General features: G+C 39.0%; 1 protein-coding gene across 6 annotated transcripts in view; it reads right to left on the bottom strand.

Moving 5' to 3' along the window:
• The window catches only part of DAAM2 (dishevelled associated activator of morphogenesis 2), a 189,276-nt gene that overhangs the window by 34,066 nt on the left and 129,956 nt on the right, over nt 1–25,254 (bottom strand). For 5 of the 6 annotated variants that reach the window (XM_052683179.1, XM_052683171.1, XM_052683160.1 and 2 more), the window contains 12 exons: nt 24,598–24,931; nt 19,713–19,823; nt 18,629–18,732; nt 17,909–17,975; nt 16,659–16,776; nt 15,007–15,145; nt 13,526–13,584; nt 12,932–13,116; nt 11,705–12,022; nt 7,204–7,311; nt 4,084–4,116; nt 860–966 (listed from right to left, as the gene is read on the bottom strand). In XM_052683179.1, coding sequence (XP_052539139.1) covers nt 860–966; nt 4,084–4,116; nt 7,204–7,311; nt 11,705–12,022; nt 12,932–13,116; nt 13,526–13,584; nt 15,007–15,145; nt 16,659–16,776; nt 17,909–17,975; nt 18,629–18,732; nt 19,713–19,823; nt 24,598–24,931 — 1,683 coding nt within the window. The remainder of the gene's footprint in view (nt 1–859; nt 967–4,083; nt 4,117–7,203; nt 7,312–11,704; nt 12,023–12,931; nt 13,117–13,525; nt 13,585–15,006; nt 15,146–16,658; nt 16,777–17,908; nt 17,976–18,628; nt 18,733–19,712; nt 19,824–24,597; nt 24,932–25,254) is intronic. The other variant, XM_052683189.1, reaches the window with a different exon arrangement.

Below are 25,254 nucleotides of genomic sequence, written 5' to 3'. Positions count from 1 at the left end.
GGTGGTCTGGCTGCAGCGTTGCTTTTAACTGTTACCTTGCTAGAGCAGACAATCACACAAAGCTACATTTTCTGCTAATCACTGGAACAGTTTTCATGCTCAGTACTACCCAGGTTTCCCAGTCTTGCTTCCTGCTCTGACAGGGAAGGTAAGATTGTCAGGTGGTTCCATCCCTGTACAAATTTGCTGTTTAGTGACAGATATCCAGCCCAGCACACAGGTTGGCAGAAAGTCATGAAAAACATACAGATATCTCTGATGTCACAACATCTGAAGATACAGGGTCATTAGAAGAGCATTCAAAGTTGAATCATGCTTTCCAAAGCCTAATTTACAAATAAAAGACCTAGTTCTTGAGTACCTTTTCTTATATTTGCCAACTTTCTGATGAATGATAAAGATTATCACCACTCTCAACACTGCTGTATTCCAAGGAGATGTTTACAGCAACATTTGAAAAACAACATACAGAACAAATTGAGCTAATTGACATACAAACCACATGGGAGACACACCACTTAAAGTGAAGTGGAAGCACTGCCAACCAGCTCATTTCATCTGCCCATAAGTACCAATAGCTTTCTAGTGATGTGTTCAGATACATTCTGTTTTCTATGTCTACCTGCTTAATAAACAATTGTGTGCGCATGTGTGCATACTAAGAGAGCTAACACTTCACAAAGGCACTTGTGCTCTTGTGCATTTATTAAGCTGCAAAAGAATTTTGTTTGAAGTGCTACAGGTATTGGACAACAGGTCTAGGTAAGAAAAAGTACATGTCCATTTGTTAAATTCCACTCCCCTCTTGCCTCTGTGTTGACCACAGCTTATGTTGTCAGCTAAGACTTAGCACACTTACTTGGAAAGGAGAATGACACAATTCTGGGCCCTCCGGCCATCAATCACAGAGAGCTCTTTCACCTTTCGTGTGGAGAGGTAAAGGTCTTCTGTTGAACCCATCTCTTTCTGTGTATAATTCAAAAAAGGGGGGGAAGACAGTCAGTATCATGTTTTTCCTTATCTACTCACCCAATGCTGATAGAGTCTGTTCAGTATGATGAAAAAAAATCCCAACTTGGGCAAATCCACCCGCATGATGAGAAAAGGAAGCATGAAGGCCAGAAAACATGTAGGTAGAGCCTGCACTACTAGACAGACATGAGTCATTCATTATCACCTGTAAGATCACCAAATACTGGATCTGATTCTAACTTACAGGATTCACTCTATGAACAGTTGTGATATTATTATGTAGATTATTAACGTAAATCTAGTCTGACAGAAAAACTGGGCACGTCTGGCAAAGCCCACTAGTATCATAGCATATCCTTCAGCTGGATATCTTTTGCAAAGGTTGCACAGTGCTTCTGAAATGCTGCAGCCCAATCAGGAAGCATCCTTTCATCATCTCTTAAGGCTGCCATTGGACCAATCTTATCCATGCTGCATGTGAGAGACAAACAGTAGGGCAAGACAGCCTTCATCATACTATATACTTATTTAGTCACCAACAATTATATTCGAACTAGCTTCTCTTTTTAGATGAATTAATACAATTAAATATGGAGAAAACAACTTTTCTCAAGCTTTTATGTATATCTCCACTGCCAAACTCACTACCCTGGAAAATACCAGTCCAAAATGTTAGATACAGAGCATAGACAGAAACTAATTGCAGACCTAGCCTGATCATCCACAAGTCTCTGACTCCTTGTCCTGCCTAAATACCAGGCATGAATTTTGTGATACTTCTAGAGATTGGCTTTCTGTAATTCCATTTTGCATCTTTTAACACCATTCCTTAAACAGAAATAGAGGTAATGATAAGAAGTTATAATCTTGCATAATAGCTCCCAAGTAATCAGCAGAGGAAACTGGAAACAGGATGGCTTTTATCTTCCCAGCTAGCTGTTGTTAGAATTTCTTTAAAAATGACTTTTCATTACATTCATTATCATTCCTTGAGATTTTGAAACTGACTAGTATAATCAGCTCTGAATGCATCCGTCAAATTATTAACATGATCTCTTCCATTGGACATAACAGCAAACATGCTGGGTTGGACCTTCTGCGTCCTGTCCAGTGCCCTGTCTCTGAGTGTTGTCAACCCATGGAAAAATGTAAGACTGTGATAAGTGTGCAATTTCTAGAATTAATACCTTGGACTGAAAGTTCTTCAGCTCAGATCCTACTTATGTTAGTGTCTGTTTTGAGTTACTAACTCCTAATATGAGGTATGATGCTTTTGAACGGTTTACTGCTCTCCTAATTAATCAATTTCAAGAGATTTTTTAATACTCACGTATCTGAAATTTAAATGTAAACCCTGGAGAGATTCATATTGTTACTTCCCATTTTAGTTCATGGTACAGCCACAGCGAGCCTGTGCTGCTTCTGGATACACAAAGGATTCATACAACCACATGCAAATGTGTTGCAGTGAGCCACTACCAATATGAAGTAGCATTATAAGCAGGTACAATCCATTAGGCAAATACATGCATACTATAGTTCTGCTTGAGAAGCCCAGAGTGTCTAGTTGGGAAAGAAAGAAAACACAAAACTACCGGACAAATCAAAAAGAGTTTCTAAGGAAGGAAAAAAAATGAACATTTAGGAAGCTTATTATTTTTGAGGAAAACTAACAAAACAGAAGAGCAGTGCACCCCCAGGATGTATGCAGAGATGTCCAATTTTTCTGAATTTCCTCAGTTTTTGCGGTGGAGGGCAGGGGAATAGGGAAATGGGCAGCTGCTGAACACTGAGAGGCAAGCAAGGTACCGGTAGGTCCGTGCTTTGTTCCCAATTTAAAAGCTTCACTGTCTCTCACTAGCTAGTGTTTGCAGACAAGTACAGCTGGTTACCATTATACAGCACCCATCCCAAGGAAAAAGAAAAAAAATAAAGTAATTTCAGGGCTTGGCTACATACTGTGTATTTCAAGGCTTGGCTATGCAGTGTGTTCAGATGTCTTCCCCTAAAGCCATGCAGGAGGGATTAGTGTAACAGTCTCCATCCCGCTTCAATTCCCCAGCCCTGAAGGTTCAACACAGATGAATACCTGAACTATTCAGACATGGCCCACTCCTTGGTCATAAGGAGTGGCCTAGTCTCATCTAAAAATATATTCTCTCCAAACTCATATTGAGGAGAGAGTATTTATAGACATTTGGAGTTCTGTGTAAGCAAAAGCAGATGAAGCTTCAGGTTTTACTGAAGCCAGATTGCAAACTTAACTGAAGGAAAACAGATTGCATGTACACTATCTGTGTTCTCTTAGACACAGAAAAAGAAGAGCAAGGAGGCAGTAGTGACCAGTTTTTGTGGGATAAGCCAAACACACAGAGCAAGAACAGCTGGAGCTGTTGTCAAACTACAAAACAGTCTCCCAACATTTTTCACATTATTCTTTACAGTCTATGTGGACTAACATTGTGCTGTATATTTCAAACAGTCTTTCCGATTTGAGATTTTAATTACAAATTCAAAAATCTACTCTATCACATAGACTTGTTTTATGGTACACATTGCCACGATGATAAATTGTTTGTGGCCTAGATGCATTTATTAGTCTCTTCCAGCAACAGAGGAAACTTTCTAGTTGCAGTCCCCTGAGTACTCACAGCAAGAACTGCTTTCTTGCTTTCCATACTTTCCATTGTATGCCACCAGGACACTTGTCATGACATCTCAAAAATTTCCTTGTCATGACATCTCAAAAATCCCTTTGTAAGAGTCTTGCTCTTCTCAAAAGTCTCTCCCCAAAATTTTGCTTAGATAATGAATAAAATGAGAGACACTTTGCTTCTGATCTTTTTGCTCAGAATCATCCTAAGGGGAGCTACAGAGTCACCAGCAGAAACCACAGAGTGATTACAGCTAATTGAACAGGAACTATATCTTTCTATAACAGAGCTGGCACAAATGACAAAATTGTTTTTACTACCTTCTCCACCCAGGAAGCAGAGGTATAAGGACCTATGAAAGACTGGAATGAGATGAGGCATGATCCTATGACAGCATGGTGTAGCATCTCCTTCCCAAGCACTGTGAGAGGATCAGAAGGCAGACAGTGATACTCACCTGCTTGCAGGAAGAGGGGTTAGTTAGCAGGTCCTATGCAGACAGCAGCCACAAATAACAAAGAAGGAAACACGCCAAAAGTCAGTCACAGAGAAGTACACCAAGTTTAACAAGGCAGCTGAATTTAGACACAGACTGTTTTCTAAGAGAATAAAATGCTTAGCAAATAATACTGGCCCACATGGTTTAAAGGTATTTCAGCACTTCTTTACATATTTTAAATCAGCAGGTGTTAGGGAAATAAGAGTTCTAGGTCTTTTCTGAAATGAATAAATTCAGTTTCCAAACCATAAATCTCTAAGGTCTAGAAACATTAACTAGGATAATGCTCAAATACCTTTACAAATCTAGTCCAGAGCCTTACTGAAAGAACTGCCAAGGTTAAAAATGAAGGGTCAGTTCTCCTCCCCTAACGCACAGGCACAGTTTGCCTTTCATAGTAACAACTTGTTTCAATGGCACATTATAGCTTTAACAACTAAGAGCCAACAACTTAGAGCCAAAAGCACCGTGTAACTACTAAAAAAGAACCCTACAGCAGTACTGGCTAACAGACACCAACTATTTCATGACTTACTCCATACTCCAGGAAAACATCAGATATACTGAACAAAAAGGTCAATATTACACAGTCAGATTGGAGCAAAGTCAAAAGACACGTGTAAGAACTCTTGCTCCAACCTTCTGTACACTGAACAATTTTCCTTTTCCTAAACAGCCACCCAAAACGACATACTGGGCTTGAGAGAGGAGAAGAGATCCTTCATCATTAAAAAAAAAAAAAAGAAGCTGTTAGATATAAATGAAGCTGAAAAAATAAGAAGATCATATTAATAGCAGCAAAGAAAGAAATATCTTCGTCTGTACTCGTTCAACATTTCAGATGCAAAAGAGCAGGGCTTTCACTGACATTTTTCTTTACAGACATTTGGAGGAAGTTTAAAAGTCACAAACCCAGGGTAAACACACGCTTGGCCAGAGTTGAGTATTAATAAAATAAAAGAGGAGAAAAGACCAAGTGTGAATCAATTGGAAAAGTTCTCATAAGAATTTGATTCAAAAGCAATTTTGGTTGCCTGGTTTTGAAAAAATAAAAATAAAACATAAATAAAAAATGAAAATGGAAATATGAGGATTTGTTGTTTGGAATTTAGTTTTTGTTGGAGTGAATATGGATGAAAAAGAAAGCATTACTTAAAGTAATAACAGCAAATACAAATGAAAAAAAATAGAAATTAGAAACTAAAATGAAAGCTGGAAGGGTATCAGTACTGCACAAAGCCATGATGACATTGCATAAGTGATACTCCAGTGTCTGGAGCCACTGTTATAAAATTTGCTTCACAAGCACTGAGAGAACTGTTCTGAGACCCACAGAGATCACTGAGATGATGTCTTCATTTCAGTGGGAAAGTTTAGGTTTAGGGTCATGCTAGTTTACAGCTGAATATGTCAGGCACCTTTTCAGTAGTTGGTAACACAGCCATAAATACTATGTTTCTAACTAGGAATCAACAGACCAGTACATTGACCAGTACATTTTTGAATTTATATCTGGGGTAACAAACGTGGCAAGGCTTTGGAAGATCATTTCTGGAGAGGAAGCTGCAGCGTTTGCACCTCAAATGCCACATGCTGGCACAAAACCACTACATTAGAATGGCACCTCAGTGGCTGCTGTTGTCCACAGATGGCAGTCCGCCTACTTTCACAACAGCTGGAAGCTCTCTGCTATAACTAAGCTACTGGCACAGGGTCTACACCCAGTCTTCTACAGCAGTGCAGTTTCATGTGCCTTTCTTCCTATCTGTGAACTAGTTTTTTATTTCAGTGAATGAGATTTGCAGAGATAGAGAGGGACACACTTCAACAGCTATTTGCAGGAGCAGAATAAGAAATTGAATGCCATCATGCAATAGGCAACATTGCAGTCTTCACAGTCCAAGATGTGATGCTTACCTAGATGATTGTGAGCTAGTAAATCAGAAAAGTTATTAATTATGTTTATTGAATCTGATAGGAAAAAATGATAATGAGGGAGAGAAATGAATGGAAAAGTCCAAAGGCAAGGGACTTCATTCTGTGTTCATTCTGAGGTACTGAATAAAATAGTGAATGATAACAATGAAATTACCATTATTATTGTGGGGCTTAATCATACAGGCTGTTTATGACAATCATGTCTGTGTCTTTTCCTAAAATTCCAAAGAAATTATCTGATTCTGCAAAATAGGAAAGATTGAAGTTCTCCAAGCATGTTCCAGAAACAGAAACAGAAAGCTGGAGGAGTTCAGGGAGTACAATCTCTCTCCTGTTAAATCTAATTCAATGGAGATAGATGGATTGAAGGTAACTTGCTTTCCAAGAAAAAGAGGAGGGAAAAAAAAACATTATAATAAATGGTTGCCTTTAAAGTATGCCGTTTGTGTTACTATCTCTCATTTTGACAGATTCTGTCACCCAGCCAGTTGGACCAGGTATTTACGAAAAGAGAAAAAGATACAAAGCAAAAGGCAGCTTATTCAGTCACCTTGCGCAGTTCTCGGATGACTAAAGATTTTTTTCATTGGGAAATAGAGAATTAAAAGATATAAGAGAAAGATAGATAGCAAGCATGAGCATAAAGTTCAGGAGATTTTGGAAACCAGTGGGTACTGAGGTCATATTGGGCATTACCTCTTGGGAAGTGTTGTTTCTGATAGCGGTCCATCAAGTATCATGATGACAGAAGGTTCAACTTTGCCCACTATATAGAATCATAGACTCACCAAGATTGTAAAAGATCTCCAAGATCATCTAATCCAACTGTCCACCTACCACCAATATCTCCTCACTAAACCATGTCCCTAGGAACATTTAAATGTTTCTTGGGCACCTCCAGGGACAGCAACTCAATCACCTCCCTGAGCAGCCCATTCCAGTGCTTAACCATTCTTTCACAGAAGAATTTTTTCCTAATATCCAATCTGAACCTCCACACTTTTGGTCCTGTGATTTTCTTAATCGCGGCAGAGCAGCAAGTGATGCAGCCTGACTGTAGATGGGCAAAAATCAAGCGTGTGCCTTCTTTCCAACTCTACGTATTCAAGGAAGACAAAATGTGGAAGAACCCACTCTTACCTGGTGTCTCTGATACGCTGAGAACATCTTTTCAAAATCTTCTAGATCCAACACCTTGAATGCCTTTAAATCATCAATCTCATTCCAGATTGTGCCATGGATCCTCTCCTGAAAGAAAAGGTTGTATTTTCATGAGATAATAAAACCTTTTAGCTAAGTACATTCAATGCTTTTTTCTTAGGTTTTGATTACTTTTTATTTTTTTTATTTTTCATCACAGCAAGCCTCTGATGAAAGGCCACATTCAGAGACTAGCAAAATCAAGCAATATCCATGATCCCACAGTATGTATCCTTTAATGCAATGATAGTGGTCATGAGAAAGAAGTGTCACCATTATGAGGAAAAAGCTTGGGAAGAATAAAGGATGCATGATCATCTCAAGATACATATTCCCATCTGCAAACTTCGCCATGTTATAGTTTAAAGCCCAAAGGCTGTACAGTTTCTATTCTGACTGCCTGTTAAAGTAATCTAAGATTTTATTTTACCTTTAAGGCCCTGAGTCTTCGAAGTCAAATGATTTCCTATTATATTATCTCCCCTGTCCATCTGAGTTCTTTGGCTCAGATATTAGCTATACTCAGATCTCTGAGAGAGCATCATATACACTAACTGGAAATGTTGAAACCTGTGCAGTACATCACCTTGAATACTAGGGAAGCCTAGCTTTCCAGAAGATAATTAGCAGGAAGCAAAGAAACACTACATAATAAGCACAGGTTACTCCTCCAACTTTGCTATTCATCAGCCCTACACAAATAAGCTGCTATACTACAGGCATTACCTCATCACAGAATCACAGGATGATTTGGATTGGAAGAGACCCTACAGATCATCTGCCACGAGCAGGGATACCTTCCACAGACAGCAGTCAACCTAAACTATGAGAGGATTTGAGGTTTTCTGCTGATCTTCTCAAGAAAGACATCCTTGCCAGCAAAGAAGACACAACAACTGAATTACTTTCTCATTCCCAGAGGCTGTTCCCAGAGACATGTAATGTGGGACAATCTTTGAGCAATTATTCATTCTTAAGAGCCTTCATTCAAACTCATTCAAGGCTCTTCACACCTGACCACAGTATCTTTGAGTTCATTTAGTTAATAAAGTGTACAGTTAATGTACTTCATTAACTGGAAAAATAAGGAAGGTGCTGATTAAAAGAAAAAGGAAATGGACAGAAGGGATTGTAAAGAGAAAATCTCAGGAGATTAAGAGCAAGCAGAACACTGATGCAGAGAAGCCAGGAACAGCAAAAAGTGGAAATTAAACCCTCTCACAGGCTCCAGCTCTGAAGTACCTGACTTGCACCTACACAGCAAAAAGTGTGTTAACACTTCATTATCAGAACTAATTAGGAACAGGCTCTACTTCCCATTCACAGTCATCAAAGGAATGAGGGAAATGTGCTAAACCACAAGGCTGAAGGAGCAAGGAAAAACACCTGATGGAAGGATGAAATGAAGGGGAAATAAAAGTGTGAAGTGTTCTGGAGGAAATTCCTGGCAGGGCAGGCACTATAGAGGAATAACCAACACCCTTCCTCCACAGGTAGCGCACAAGGGAAGGGAAGGCTGTCCAGCTAAAATTGCTACAGTGCTCTTTGCAGTGAGAGTATATACTAAAGGGAGCAGAACTCATCCCTGAACAGACTCACCAACATCTTTGCACTGTTCCTTGCAATCATGTGGCTTTCCCTTCCACAGCAGCAAAAGCATGACTGACTATAACACAACAAACAAGTTTGGGAAGCTCATCTCAGCTAAAGGAATAGGAGACAAAATTAACTCTGGCTTCTACTGCAAATCTTGGCCAGAAACATCCAGACATGGTGTTCATTCTCCTTCAGTTTCCAGGCTGGCTTTATAAACCTTGCTTTATAAATCCTGAGGGACATATTTGAACTCAAGAGTGTTTCTCTGAGCATCTTGTTGTCTCATGTTGCCCCATCAAACGTTGAAATGGAAAAATATATATTGAGGGGAGCCAGTGGACATGACTTCAGGAATGGTCCTTGGAGTCATCACCGGGATAGAACATTGGGAATGTCAGGAGCTGGATTTGGATGTGGCTCAAGTGACAGCTACTCTTGAGAATCTTGCCATCTACCTGTCTGGCTCTAAAACTCTCTTGGAAGTGCAGTTTCCCCATGACTGGAGAAAGTCTGCTACAGAATGGGCTGGTCTCTGAATTGCAGAACTGTCAGAACAGGAGGGTCTGAGACTTCAGGAAGGACTGTAGAAAGTAGGTTTCATTTTCATCTTCCCAGAAAAAAAATTAAGTTAAAATTATTCCTGTTTCAATTCGTTTTCATTTTAAGACTTTAATCTGGACCAGGTTGAATCTGGACACACATAAGTACAACATCTAAACGTTTCTTGAACACATTCAGAGATAGGGACTCAACCACTTCACTAGGCAGCCCGCTCCAGTGCCTAACCACTTTTTGGATAGGAAATATTTCCTAACATCTAACCTGAATATCCCCTGGTGCAACATAAGGGCATTCCCTGTAATCCTATCATTGCTTCTGAGGGAGAAGAGGCTGACCCTCATCTCACCACAACCTCCTTTCAGGTAGTTGTAGAGAGTGATAAGGTCTCCCCTGCATCTCCTCCTCTGAATTAAACAATTCCAGTTCCCTCACCCACTCCTCATAAGACTTCTGCTCCAGACCACTCACCAGCTTTGTTGTCCTTCTCTGGACACACTCCTCTCCCCAAGTGCAGCTGTTTCCAACAGTGGATCACTGCACATTGCTACACTGCATGTATTCATTGCAAACATACACTTGAACTCTTTGTTAACTAGACAAGTTGTTAAAGATAAATATATATGTGGTATTAGACGTATTTTTTTTTATCAGACTTCCTAAATATGCATTGTATTAGGCCTCAGTCTCCCATGCTCAAAATTCTGAGGTATACTGTCCCTAGTCTGTATGTGAGTTGAGTCTTTGGTAATTTATGTATGGCTACTTTGACAATTGAGGAGAACACAGCAGAAGTGCTGCAATGGGAACAAAATGCAAGGTGAGACTATCCAACCCACCCATGTCTTCATGTTCAGAGGATGAATATCCATGTGAATAGAGAGCACTTGGTACTGAATCAGGGAATCAAGGATCTTTGATGAAGATTACCAAAATGCACTGCCTTCAGTGACTAGTGAAATCATTTAACTCCATAAAAAAGTGCATCCCAAAGATCAAGGCAATTCTGCACCCATATCTCTGCAGTTTTGCAAGTACCTTACTAGGTTTAAACAATAACACACACCTCAAAAAGAAAACTTCTCTATCTTATGCCCCATTTTCGATCTATTCTGCCTTCCTCAAAATAACATCTTTTACCTACCTCACCACCCAGCTCTTCAATTTTATTAGCACAGCTGCCTTCACTCCTAACCAGAGGGCAGGATAAGCCTACAGTTACTGTACACTAAACAGAAACACCTGTGGCTCTCCTTTTTCATATACATTCATATATATACATATATTAGTTATTCTTTCTTTCTTTTTTGTTGTTGTCAGAGCACTAAGTCCATGTTCTGCAAAGGAAAATAAATCCCCATCCTTACATTCTCTCCCACACCCCCCACGTGGCCTTGACAGACAAGCACAGACGGTGCAGCAAATATTTCACTTCACTTTATTTTAAAGAAAAGGAGAGAGGGGGAGAAAGAATTCTTGTGGCATTCCAGAGGTCCCTGGACACTCATTCCAAATGCCTGAGTTGGGCCCTGGGTGAATTTCAGTCTAAAAGAGAACCTGGGTTTCTAGGCAGCCATCCAAACTCAACACAGGAACTTCTTTCTTTCTAAATAAGTTTTAAAAAATTAAGACATAAAGAAAAGGAGAGAAAAGGAAAGAAAGAAAAAAAAACCATCAGGAAGAGAGAGAAGTGGAGGGAAGAAGAAAGCAACCAAGGTAGCAGAAAATGAATGCAACGAGAGGAATCAAATTATTCTCCTCTAATTCCACTTCAGAGTTTTATTTTCAGGAGTCAAAGCTGTAATCATGCTACAAGCAGAGCAGCTAGCCTCATAACCATGAAACAATGGTGTAGAGAAAGAGATCACCTTTCTCTCCTTGGTGACTGCTTCTGTCAGGGTAGAGGAGCTGGGTTTGGGAACTGGTTCTCACAGTGTCTTGCCCACACTGGATCTGTCCATCCTTTGACCGTATACACAAGTGAGGGCAACTCTGGCACAAAAGCCCTAGTGATGTGCAGCTCTGTCTTACAGTATTTAGTATCACTGCAGTTGTGCTGAGCCAACAGTATGCACAGATCTACTGCAGTTCAATCTATCCAGAACCTTGGACATCAAAGGAGATGTGCTGCTGGAGAACTTCCTCAACGTGGTTACTGATTCCCAGTGGCTCAGCCCAAGGAAAGCCACAATATCACTGTCTTCTGTCACCTTGCACTTTATCGCGTCAATCAACAATGAGTTATACAGAGAAATTTAGTTAATTGTGACAGTATTGAATTTCTTACCTCACTCAGCTTAGCCCAGTTGAAGGATTTCAGTGGGTGTGAAGGCTGTGGGATAGACTTCTTCTTCAGGCTGGTACCAGCACTGCTGAAGGTGGTTGTTGAAGGGGGTGGTGCTCCCAAGCTGAAGAAAGGTGGTGCTCCAGGTGGGGGAGGAGGTCCTCCTGGAGGAGGTGGTGGGGCAGGAGGAGGTGGACAGCTGGAGAAAGGCAGAGGAGGTGGTAGCGGGGGCAAATTCTCAGAGGTGAGAGCAGAGGACAATGCTAGTGGGCCGCCTGGAGGAGGGGGTGGTGGGGCTGGGAAGGAAATGCTGCCCCCTTGCTGGAGAAAAAAAAACACACAGAAAAAGAAAGCAAACAGCTTAAAAGGCAAAATAACTCCTTACTGCCAGCTGATGTGATTTTATTATGAGTCTCAAAATATTTGATGTTTTCTTTAAAGCCTCCTGCACTCAAAGCCATGCAATAAAGGGAGGAATCTCAGCTTTCATTTAAGAGAAAGTTTCAAACCCTTGAAGTTGTGGAGAAGAGCTTGAAAAAGGGAACCATAAATGGCTCAGAAAAACAGAAAGCTAGTAAAAGAAGCCAAAATGTATTATTTTATCCTTATGTATGAAGAAAGAGAAAAGTTCAATCTTTGAACTTCTGAACTCCCGGGTTTTAAACCTTAGGGTTTGAAATACAGAATAGCTGTCATTAGGCCCTCCTAGCACAAAGCTGGAGCAGAAAGGCGAGTAGGGAAGTAACTTCTCAGGACTATGTCCTGTGGCAGAGAGACAATACTGTGACAGACACGTTACTGGAACAGGATGACTACACAGTTCCTCCTGTCACTTCTGCAAAGGTCCAAGGAAGCACAAATGCTCCTGAAGCACAATGGGAAACCTCTTTCTTCACTAAAATTACTTTCAGATTGGGCAGATTTCTCTCTATTCTATCAAAATAATGATCAGGGCCACCTCACAGTAAAATTTGTGCGTAGAAGAGAACGCAGTTCCTCACCAGCTTTGGCATAGAGGGTGACAGAGAAGGAAAGGAGCAGCTCATTCCTGAATTATCCAATCTATACCATCCGCTCAGGGATTTCGTTCTCAAGTGAAAGATGAGCAGCTGGCTAGACAGACTCTTTCTGTACAAACCACAGAAAGAGCTTCACTCGTAACGTTCTTTTGTTCATCATTCACTAGTTAGCAGGCTTTAAACAAGAATGGGAAGAGTCCCAGTCTCATACCGAGTATTCATTAAGTTGAGCTACCAGGTCATTCATCTGGTCCCTGGCCTGGCGCAGCTCCAAGGATTCTTTCTGCAGCTTGTCTTTCATTTTGTTCAGTGTCTTCATCATTTCATCTTTCTCCTGGGTCTTTGTCTCACATTCCCTCTCCTTCTTCTCTAGCTTGCTCATCAGTTCAGCATGATCTAGGAAGAACAGGCAAGCAGGGTTGATAAAATAAGTCTCACGAACAAAGAGATGGAGTTTACTCTGAAATAAAGCTGATAAGTCTGTCAGTTCAGCTGGAAATGTGTGATATGGAGAAAAGAAAACAAAGTCTGACTATTCTGACAGCAATCTTCAGCAATCAATACAGCAATGCCCAAATTTCACTTAGATTGCAAAATCATTTCATGTCACTATTGAGGGAAGCCCCATCCTATGAAGCACATAAGCTAATTATCATGATACAAAATGTACTGGAAGGAACAAAGTAGGGTTAGCCCATGAAAGATAACCCAGACAGTCACTTGTGCCTATCTCAGCTTCCCGCTGCTCAGTGAATGGGTCACAGTCTTTCTCTCTTGCCTCCCCAAACACAGAGGATGCACTCACCTTTTCGAAACTTCTCTGCCTGATCCCTCCACTGCTTGACTTCATTCTCATTCACCAGCCTGAAAGATGAAATCAGAACATAAAAATGTGTTCTGAGCTATCCAGTTTGAAAGGCAAGCAGCCATTGTATGTAGTGATCAGCAAAAGACAACCTGGTAAATTTATGCATGTTTAATCAGGATCATGCTAGTGGTCAGTTTGCTTCCAGATCCTGATCATTACTGCAGCCAACAGTTAGTTTTACAAAGGTGTCTTGTAGCTCAAAGTCTCACAACAAATAAAGAATGCCTGGGGAACAGACACTGGCATTCTTCTGTCTTCAGGTAATGCCCTAAAAGTGCCAAATGTATTTACTTTGAAAGGCAAATTTCATGGCTAAAATCATTGTAGCTGTTGTGGGATACAAATTATTCTATCCTTAACACAAGACTGCATTGCCATTTTTTTTCTACTTTCCATAGTTCTATATTTTTTTGTTTCTTAAGAGATAGAGAATGTTTATCTGTTGGGTAATTTATCAGTTACAAGGCAGCGCTCATATCTCATACTGGCACAGCTATTTCCTACTACTGACAGAAAATATGCAGAGCATGCTGGGGGTTGATTAGATATGCAAAATGAGTAGTAGCTATGGAAGCAGAAATGGAAGATCAGGCACAAGGTCTACAAAGGAGTCTGATATCCAAATACACAGAAGGAGATTAACATGAGTGTATTTTTCCATGATGAGAAATCAGTTTAAATTTTGACTCATGACTATAACAGGAGGGACTGGGAGATTTTTAGTACAGGAGAACTTGGTTTCATATGTTCTATAAGAATGCTCTTTCCAGTGGATATTTCAGAAGGGTAATGGGCCACAAATTACCTGCAGAGGCAGATGGATGGGATGGAGACTCCAAAAGTTTGGCTTAAAAAGGACTGAGAACAGGGAAGTTGAGATGAGAGCCAGCTAATGTAGCTAGACTTCTCAAATGATGCATCCTATGGGAAAAAATAATGGTAGAACCCTTGGCCAAGTCAGTGGGTGAGCACATGCAGACATTTTACTGAGGTAAAAAGCTTTATGTGCTAGATGGGTGTTACTTTCAACTATTTCAATTTTTCTAAACTAAGTGCTAATTAATGAGGAATGAGATCCAAGTAGAAAGGACAACATTTTTTGGGAATATCAGTGAAAGCTTTCATCAACATCTTGAAAGAAAAAGGGAAAACAAGGAGGTTTTACTGCACAATCAAGGATATTTTTTCCTGCTCTTCTGTCTTAATATTTAATGGAAATTAGAAGCCAAACGCAATAATTCTGCTAGAAAATGCCATCTGGTGGAGTTGTCATTGGAAGGAAACTAGTTATAACACTAGCAAGCCAACAAAAAGCTGTAAATTAGCACAGGAAACTCCTCAGATATTTTATTTCCTAAGTACCTGCATACTTAACATATAGTTACAGCTTTATAATGGAAACAAACAATGCAACTTACATTTTAATTATATTTTTGACATTGAAGTTTTCCAGTGGAGCTATATCTGGATCATCTCCTCGTTCATCTTGAAGAACAATTTGTTGGAGTATTCTGTCCAACAACTGCCACTGCTGAAAATTTCCTCCATTTCTCTTATCTGTATGAAAAATGAGCAACACGTGAGAACTTCCATCTTCACGCTAAAGTGCACAGGTTTACTGACAGATGGGCATTTCTTCCTTTCTGGTCACCATGTTAATCCCATAGGTAGTAAATTACAGAACACAGCACCTAACGCTGAATTATTGCTGACAGATTAGTTGCAAATACTTAGCATATTGGAACAAATCATAACAGGCATTTGAAACACTGTGCCTGACCTGTACCTTCAGGTTGTGTGATCCTCTTGACAGACAACTCCATCTTGTGCTTTAGATACCTACAGAAGTGATTCTATCACTTATTTTATGCAGCTTGATGGTATTTTACTTTATTTTGCACGTAGGCAACACTATGATCAAGCACAATAAAAAAAGTCAGATGTTCCATCTGTGTACTCTTCTCTGAAAGTCAGTCAAACTCAGCCGACGTGAAAATTTCATACAAATGTGGTCGAAATTTGTGGAAAGAAAATAAATTGAACTAAAGGGATTGATCTTCTGGATGTCAAATTTAGTTGCCATCCATATTGCCAGACCAATACGAAATTCACCTTAGTTCCCTGGGTTACATAATCTAGACCTTTAAATTATTTCAAATTGCTCCACTGCAATCCTGCTCTATCCTAGAAGGATATCCTTCTGCCACCAAACATTTCAAATCAATACACAAAGCTCAAGTACTGTCTTAAACAATAACAGTAAAGAGACCACTGACAAGCAATGGCTAGAATTTATGCAAGGCAGTACTTTCATCTAATCAGTGCCTGAAAACATGCCACAATACCTCCTTCATATAATTCTCAGTAATTCTCCTTCATGTTGATTTCTCAGTTTGACTGCTCAAGTATGGCTGAAAGTAACCAAAACAAATCCCTTATAACAGGATTAGGGCAGGTAATTCTTTGGTGATCTTGCTGTAGCTTTGCTCAGCTCTTGCACTCTGAAAACGTGACTGAATTACTTTATTTCAGTTAACAAGTAGATTCCTATCATCTCTCTTTAAAACAAAAGCCAATGTTATTTTTCATTTTGAGCTCATGAGCCCTCCACTGACATTTTGCCGTAGGACAGCAGCCTGAAGACTTATTGTGGAACTTCCCAGTGACAGAACAGCTTTCTGTACTGTATCGTTTCACCAGAAAAATTCCTCACTGCATTTTGTTAACATTCAAAGTGGTATCTATTTCTGGGAAATCTCTGATCTAAAGCACAACAGCTCTTTTTAAAAGTTTCTAATTTAAAGTCATTATAAGCTCTGTCAGTGACAAACTGGAATGTCTCCAGCTACTTAATTTTATTTGCAAGTGCAGAGAGGTCAAGCTGCTGCTGTAAGCCTTACAACAAAATCTGCTGAATGGAACCAGTGCAATACACCAAGTCCCTTAGCCACTGCCAAGTTCTGAATGGAGGACACAGGCAGTGTGTCCTGGTATCTGTGACACTGTGCTCATGCCAAAATTTCACCCATTTCTTCAACACTCCTTCTCCGGAAAACTGTGAGGTACTCACATGGCATCTGCAAGCAGTGCTGAAGGATGGATAACAAATAGGGATAGGCATCCGTGTGCTTCAATCGTTTCTTGATCAGTTCAAACATTTGAGAGGCGCTTTTTGTATCAATGTGGATCTGGAGTGAGGGAAGGTAGTGAAATAATAAATCAGATTAAAAACATGCACAGTAAAAGCTTAACTAGCTGTGAAAGACTGAAGACCAACAGGCAAGACACAGGCAAGTTTCCAGCAACTGGACTTCTGCAGTCTCTTGCAACATGCAGCTACAAGCCGAGTGAAGAGCTTGTACATAGGTCTTGAGATCGGCATTGATCTACCCCAGAACAGAAAAGTTTTCCAAAGCAAGAGGTTAGAAGGCTAGGAGGCCTCAGTGTGATCAAGAGCTGTTCTGTAATAGCAAAAACGTGAAGGAAAAAAAAAAAAAAAAAAGATGTCCCATCCAAAGAAGCATCCAAAATCGAGTTGGAGTGGGCACTGATCTTGAGAAAGATGTTGCTGCCCATTTTTAGTTGTTGGATTATATTAAACGCCATTTGATCTTGAAACTATTTGATGACACTATGAAAACATCTGGGTCCAAGGAAGAAGTTGCACAGAATCACAGTAGACAATTGGCATGGAAACGCTTGTTGCTCTGTATCAGCATCTGGTAGGAACTATTTCCAAAAAAGACAAGAAAAAAAAAAAAAGGAAACTACAACTGCTCTGGACCCTGCAGCCCATTACTGTTGCTAGCAGTTGTGAAAACTTTCCTTGCTTTATGCACATCTTCAAATTCCATTCATTTAAAAATACTGGCCCCTCTCTACAGCCTCTGGTGTGACAGTCTTTATGAGAGTTTCCAGTGATATACTGGAAAAAGTACCGGAGATGAGCCCAAGTTCTGTAAAAAATTCAAAGTCCTGTAAAGGAGATGGCTGACACTGGAATCATCTGGATCATCAGGACTGCAGGACTGCAAATGTGAGAATAGTGTTGATAGCATCCTCTGCTCCAGAACATTCAGCAAAACATAAAAAAGAAATCTCTGTCAGGACACTTTGCAGAATGCCTGTCTGTGATTATTGTTTTTGTTTCACCAGAGACCCCATACGCTCTAAATGAAAAACAGTGAAAAAAAGAGGACTAGCCAGTCTCAGCACCAAAGCCAATCACTGCTTTCAGGAAATATAAAAGGGAAGTTGCATCAAGGATCCAAGGAGGATGTTCAACTTCAGCAAGTTCAAGTACTCCACAGAAAATCTTACCAGGTCAAATCGCTTTGCAAGTTCCAAGTCATCTTCATTTCTGACCATTTCAAAGAAATCTAAGTGCCTAAGGGAAAACAGAAAAACAAAAATTACCAACTGTCATAGCATAACTCAGACTTCAACAAAACATGCCACCACAGAGAATGCAATGCTTGGAAATTGGCATGCTTTCTTACATGGAAGTATTGTAATGTATAAGCAAGACAACAGACACAGGTCACTAATAGGCCAAAATGAATAATCAAAGGAGGTAAAAATGCTCTTTAATCCTTAATGCTAAATCCTAAAATGCTCGTCACCGTGTTGAGGTAAGTGGAGTTGCAGTGGAAAAAACATTTATTATCCATAAAACTTCTAACAAAGTAATTTGAAGGTATCATTTAATGTTATTTTTCATGCAACAACAAAGCCATATGAAGCTGCTACCAATTCTCCCTTTTGCCTTTTTCAAATTTCTTTTTCTGAATGTCATCTTCAGCTTAGAAGAAGAACAATTCATGAAATCCTTGCCACACTCACTGCCAATTTAGTATGTGCATTTTCTACTCCATCTGCTGATTTTAATTTTAAAGACAATTATTTCTTTTGTCTTTTAAAGGGAGTCAGTTTTAGGGAGAGACAGAAACAGCTTGGTGCTTGAATGTGAAACTCAAAAAGAGGAGAGCTTTTAAGAACTCTTTCTGTGATCAGTGACTGTTCTCAGAAAACATTTCTTACCTGTCAAGTGTTGCATTCTCATGCTCCCTTAGCTTGTCAATGACAGGTTGAATTCCCAGCATTAGAAACTCATATCGTAGGTGTAATCGGAATTCTAAATTGTCCTTTTAAAGAGAAGAAAAAGAATTTACTAAGTTCCAGAACCGTTCATCACATTTAAAATGATTCACTTATATCTTAAATTCTTCCCTTTCTAATATCCTCTTTCCTGACATCAAATTCACAGGATGATTACAGGATTTCAGTAAGTTAAGTAAAACATGAATGTCTTTGCCTCTGTTTCTCTTAAGAATACTGTTCTCCTGTATCTACAATGAGTTCTGCAAGTCTAGCCAGAATAGCACACTGTATGTTTCAAAAAAGAACAAAAGCTATGGGTACTTAACATGCTAGTCAATTAGAAACCTATCTCCTGCTTAGAGATGAACAGAACTACAGTTCTTTCTCATAGTTTATATATATATCTGTCATAAAATCACCAGAAACTCTGGTGAACTTGACACCTTCATACAGGATTTTGAAGGGCGGCTGCAGATAGAACACTCTGCCAGACAGAGCTCTTACAAGCTTGTTGCCTACTGTAGTTTAGCCAGAAAAAAAAAAGCCAAACTTTTAGTGACACTTCAGTTTTAGTGAATCAAAATCAGTTTAAACTATCCTCCATATTTATTGTGACTGAAAACCAACAAACTGACTTTACTGAACTCTTTGACTTTTTTTTAAATTAATACGTTTGGGGTTTGACTTTAAGTCAAAACATGTTAACATTTTAAAATATTTCTGCAGGTAAACCAAGAAGTTTTTTGAAAGGCTGGTTATCAAGGAGATAAATGCTTTGCAGTTCTTACAAAAACAAAAAATGCCACAATCATTTCAGAGCAAGTAGTCAGCTATCTCAGAAGAATTAGAAGAGACTGGGAATTAAATAACATGGAAGACAAGTGTAATAATGAACTTGACAATTCAGCATTATTTTCCACAAAGTACATCCATTCACACAACATTTGTGACTTAATCTACTAGCCACTTCCAGAGTAAATGAATGCATGACATTTGAGATGGAATTTCTGGGACAGTGACTTACCTCACCAGCACCAGCATTCAAAACAGCGTTGATAAAGGACATGATAGCTGTTTTGAGATTTACTTCATCTCGATATCGCCCCATGCTTCGGTCTAGCTCATTCAACAATGTCTAAAACAGAACAACAGGCTAGGTTAGAGGATGTAGTCTTATTTCTTGGACTATTTTGCTTATTGCTCATGGTTCTGTGAACAGTCATCTTCTGATTTACTATATACTTGCTTAAAGATATAACTTTATTCAGTGATGATTGTTAGCAGTTTTGGCCAGCCACATCACAATAACAAATGAAGAATAGAGATGGGAATAAAATGCTCATGAGATCCTAATTAAAAACAAAGGGTTGTTTTTTTTTTTTGTCTGTTTTTTTTTTTAAAAAAAAAACAAGCTATTGGAGAAAAAGCAGATGCCTTTACAGTTCCTGCCAACATGATCTAAGAAAATAGCAAAATTGTGTCCTCCCTCATATTAGTTAACTTCATACAGAAGTTTATACATAGAGGATAATATCAACAGATTCATTCTCTTTACTCACAGCACTCAAGTAACTTTCACTATTTTCTTGGATTTCAGCAGAATAGATTGCACTTGTGTAGGCACAGGGAGAAAATTCTAAAGAATTTTCTAAAGCTGTCTAAAGCTGTCTTTTATTTCTCTATAGGAAGATTTGCATTTATTTCTCTATTGGAAGATTTCTTGGAAGATTTCTCCTTGTTCCTTCACTTACAACCGTTTCATATGAAATAGACAATTACTGGTCTCTTGGTCAAGTCCTTTTAAGGATTTGCAAATAACAGGAATATCCTCAAGTCCAAAGTTATTACAGCTTAAGGGTAAATTACTGAATTCAAGTGGAAGTGCAGCTGAACTCCAGTTTTCTTTGTTACATCTCCCTGTTAATGAAATAGCAGGGGTATTCAACACTTGGGGGTATCTCATACAGAAATGCTCTTGACGTAATCACTGCATACATGTAGATACATCATCATAATCTCATTAACACCTCAAGACAGAAAGAGAGGGGGAAAAGATAAATAACTTGTTAACCTCTGCCATATGCAGTCTATTTCAGATTAATTCCAACCAAATATTTACTGAAGAGTTTATATATATAAGAACTGATTAGCCACAGAAGCAATTCTGCTTATGGATTTGTGCTGATATCTGCGAATCTGTTCTTCACAGAAGATCTTCTCTGATCAGTTCATTATTCTAAAAATTATTTTCTTTGCCAGAAGAGTAATAAACACCACTTGAGCTCTGTCAGTTTAATTGTATGGATCTCATTCCAGCATTATTAATAAGAAACCCCCACTCGTGTTTGTTTTGGTGATGTACTACTGATGGAATACTTTTCCCAGGAAGTTTTGGCCACAAAAAGAGAAAGAGGATAAAAATAACATTTTAGAGTTCAGCTCAGCAGATTCATCTAAACAGAATTTTGAAGCTAAGATGCTGAGTAAAGAAGTTCATTTTCCTTTAGTCTTCAGTTCCTGACTACTGAAAGTGTTCATTCATAGCAAAATTTTTCCCAAGCTAGTCACCAGTTTCATAGGTCTGTCTTGTTTCCTGTAGAAAATGGACATCATCATGGAAATATGTCTTCAGAAGCACAGGGAATATCCTCCAGGACATCCCATGGGGAAAGAATACGTTCCTGGCTTCATGTGAAACCTTTGCTTGTTTTTCTGTGAAAATCTTTTGATCTATCATACACTACTGACAGCTGTTCTTATATCTGAGCACAAAATGTTTAACTTCTCTCCCAACTTCACTGGATTTCATAAATTCCTTTTCCTGCAACTTCTAAATTGCCCAGTTGGCAATTGTGAATTCCTGGTGTTTGAACTTCCACCATGTCCATGACTTTCTAGTAGTTGCATTAAGGCCAAATAGACAGGTTGTTCCAAAAGTAATGCCTCCTATTTATTTCCTTGAAAACTACAATAGATACAGTAAGCACAATAACACCACCTGAGAGCAAATTCTCAACTCTGTCCCTAACATTATTTTTCAATATTTTCATCATGGTGACTATAGCTTGCAATATGCACACTGTTGCTCAGCTCTAGAAAGAAACACTGTAAGGTCAGGCAATTTCTAAAGATTGGATTCCACACCCACGCATGGCTGAATTCCAATATCTCTAACTCTTCGCAAATGGTTGAGGTTCAAGTCTTCACTTGTGAACATTTCCTTCACCACACCTCTTGGCAGCCAGTTCTGTGGACTAATTGATCTTATGGTTGTAAAGGTTTTTCCTACCATTTAAGCAAAACTTTCCTTGCTTAATCTCATTATTCCTCATCACTGACAGCCAGTAAGGATTCATTCAATCTGCAGAAAACCTCAAAAGGCTTTGGATGAGCCCTGAGGGGTAGAAGCAAATCAAATTGGAATACAGGACTTTAACTTGTTCCTCTTTAGCTCCTTTACTACAATTCTGATTCGATCAGATTTCTCTCTGCAGATTATGCTCTGTACTGACATTGCTTAATACAAACCAGGCAATGGGGCTATGGAAGGAATGTTTCTAATCTCCACCTTTTCAACTGACAATGTCAAACTACATTTCTTCACCTTCAGCTTTACAATTTCTAGCAGCATTATGGAGGAAAACAGAGTATTCTGTCCAAAGTATCACAGTTAATATTTTCTCCAGCAAATTAAGTCAGCCCCTTCCAGTATGCATCAAACACCTCACTGAACTCTATCTGAATGAGTATTCAGACAGCACACTGGGCTGGAAGGATACAAGTATATCCTGAAATATCTTTCTGGGTCACTACAGCATTATAATTTTGCAACATTGGTTTGGCTCAAAACCCTGCATGTTAAAAAGTACATATTATACAACATCATAACACCATGCATTCACTTCACAAGTCAGATGAGGGAAAACAGCAAAGCAATAATTTTGAAATGCAACCAATTAGGGAAGAGAACACTGTGGTCCTTTCAGAGTGAAAATCAGTCAGTTTGGACTATATGATCTTTCAAAGTCCCCTCCAAGTGACCTGTTTTATTTTACATGGTGTAATGCAGACATTAACAATACTGAAGTCAGAACCTTTATCCTCAGTTTCCACAGCATTTTAGAGATCTTCACCTTTGCAAGAAGGCACCCAAGAAACTAAAGATGCAGCAACACTTTCATGGTCAAACAGTGAGCTAGTGACAATTTTGAAGACATAAGATGGAAAAGAAGAACAGTGAGGACACCAAGCGTGCATCCTTCTAACTCTACTCTTTCTGCTTTGAGGGTTTCTTGTTTCAGTTTCCAAATTTTTCTTTCATCTCTCTTCTGTAAGGAGCAGAGTAGGATTTGTAGGCAAATAAGCACATTCAAATGAAAATTGGACAAAGCAAAGGTAGAACTTCTCCAAATTGCCTCAGGAAGGAGATTTAAGGAATGTCTTTCTATTACTGTGGTATTTGAGTAAAGATGGAATTAAAGGAAGAGTTACTTCAGGAAGATGGGCAACCTAAAAGGAGGGTAAAAAACTAAAGAAGGCAAAGGGATCATCTCAGACAAGAAGCTATGACAAATGTAAGAAAATAGGAATAGTCACAACAAGAAGTAAATAAACAGATCATAGAAACTTTTTGCAAGTCCAAGAAAAACCTGATTTTGACAACCCTATGAACACATTGAATAGAGGAAATACAGGGTGAAGTTGTAGTTCTCAAAGGCTTTCATTTGAGGGATGACCAATATCTCAACAGGGAAGTAAGTTCTGGAGAACCTCCAGTATCTGTAACACAACTCCGGCTGAAAGCTAAGGACTGAATTGAAAATTGCAGCGAGGCACACAGATGACATGCTGGCAGTTTAGAAAGAGACAGCAAGTACATCAGAGATTCCTCTCGTAGCCAAATGTAAAACTTTGTTGAGGGAGAACTTCCATGATTATGAAGGGCTACCTACCTCCTTTGGCTTCATTAAAAAAAAAACACACAAAAAACCAACAAAAAAACCCCAACAAACCAAACAGCTAACCCTTGCGAAAAACAAGGACAACCTTTCCAAAACATTACAGCATCACAGTTTTAGAACAGTAATCTTTAGCTGTTGTGATCGAGTGAAATTTAATTAAATTGACTAGGATTACGGCTGCTTATATCACACAGAAATTTCTCTGTAATATGGATTTTAACTTTAGATGCACAAGTATAAAACTGCAAGTTCCTTATTGAAATAGGAAGAGTTGTAGCAATACACAGCCAATGTAAGTGCAGTTAGAACTGCATCTGAAGTCTCAACTTTCCTTCTCTACTAATTGCTAGTTGATGATGATTCTTATTATTCTTGGCTAGCTGTAACAAATAGTGCTTAGAACAGTGAGCAACAACAGCTTAACGTTCAACTAAACATGCAATTTTTTATAGAACAATGTTTAACGTATAATTTGTTCATCATTTCACCATACTTAAACATGTGCAAGTTGGAAATAAACAGTGTTCCAATCCAAAGCTGTTACCAGAAAGTTATCTAGAAGGTCAGGTTTTAAACAGTTGCCAGCAAATAGAAGTGCACTTTTCTTCCTCACTCTTACAAAACAAGACTAGTAGTAAAATCATACAGCCTCCAACTTAATTAGTGGTCAGAACTCCAGAAATGTCATCAGGTTAGAGAATGAACAGATTAGTAACTTTCATCTAACTTAGTGATCCCTCCTTTTTAAGGTAAAACACAAGAGATTTTAAATTAGTATTAATGACAAGCAATCAGGTGTTGGGAAAAAAAGAAAATGTAATGATAACCTATTTGAAGAGAAACGTTGCCTTTCTTCTGCCTAGCTATACTGCAACACGCACACTATAAAAACAGTCCTTGCAGAAATGCATTATATCAACTATTTCTGTCAAAGCATCCTTCCCGTACCTGGAATCTTGTTCTCTCTGCAGCATAGACTTGGTAGTGAAGCATGGCTTGCAAGACTTTCTTATGACCGTCTGGTACCAAGCAGACAGCCCCTAGGATCTCCAAAACAGCAATCTTGGTCTTGATGTTCTCAGTCCGTAAGCTTTGGGAGATGATGTTGATACTCTCTGGATGAGCCAGGACATGAGCCCGTCCTTGGGAGTTGTTCATCAGTGCCTTGATACACCCTATAACGGATGTGTGTATACGGCTTTCTGAGGTCTCATAGTCCATGCTTTTCAGGAAGTTCAGCAAACAGCTCAGACCATCCAGCTCAATGAATCTCATCACAAACCTGAAAAAATACGCAGGGAAAAGAACAAAACCAAACTAAAGAAAATTTGTTTATTCAAAAGATATTCAACTCTGTGATCCCAGCATATGCAAAAGCTGGGTTTAAATATCTGGAAATTATCCTGTGATCTTAAGAGAAAAAAAAAAAAAAAAAAAAGAGGAATCAGAGATTCTCTCACTCTTTTTCCGTGACTATCAACTTTAATGACTAGGGAGTTAAGAGTCCACACTTTGAACCCACAATATATGCATAGTAGCATATAACATGCAAGAGGCATACAAGAGCCTCTGAAGAGGCCTTGGCTGCATTATTTTATTTTGAAG

This window comes from Tympanuchus pallidicinctus, unplaced genomic scaffold (genome assembly GCF_026119805.1).
Source record: "Tympanuchus pallidicinctus isolate F22 unplaced genomic scaffold, pur_lepc_1.0 scaffold1, whole genome shotgun sequence".
NCBI lineage: Eukaryota > Metazoa > Chordata > Aves > Galliformes > Phasianidae > Tympanuchus > Tympanuchus pallidicinctus.
Note: the sequence above shows the minus strand (reverse complement) of the source record. Positions and strands in the feature narration are given on the sequence as shown.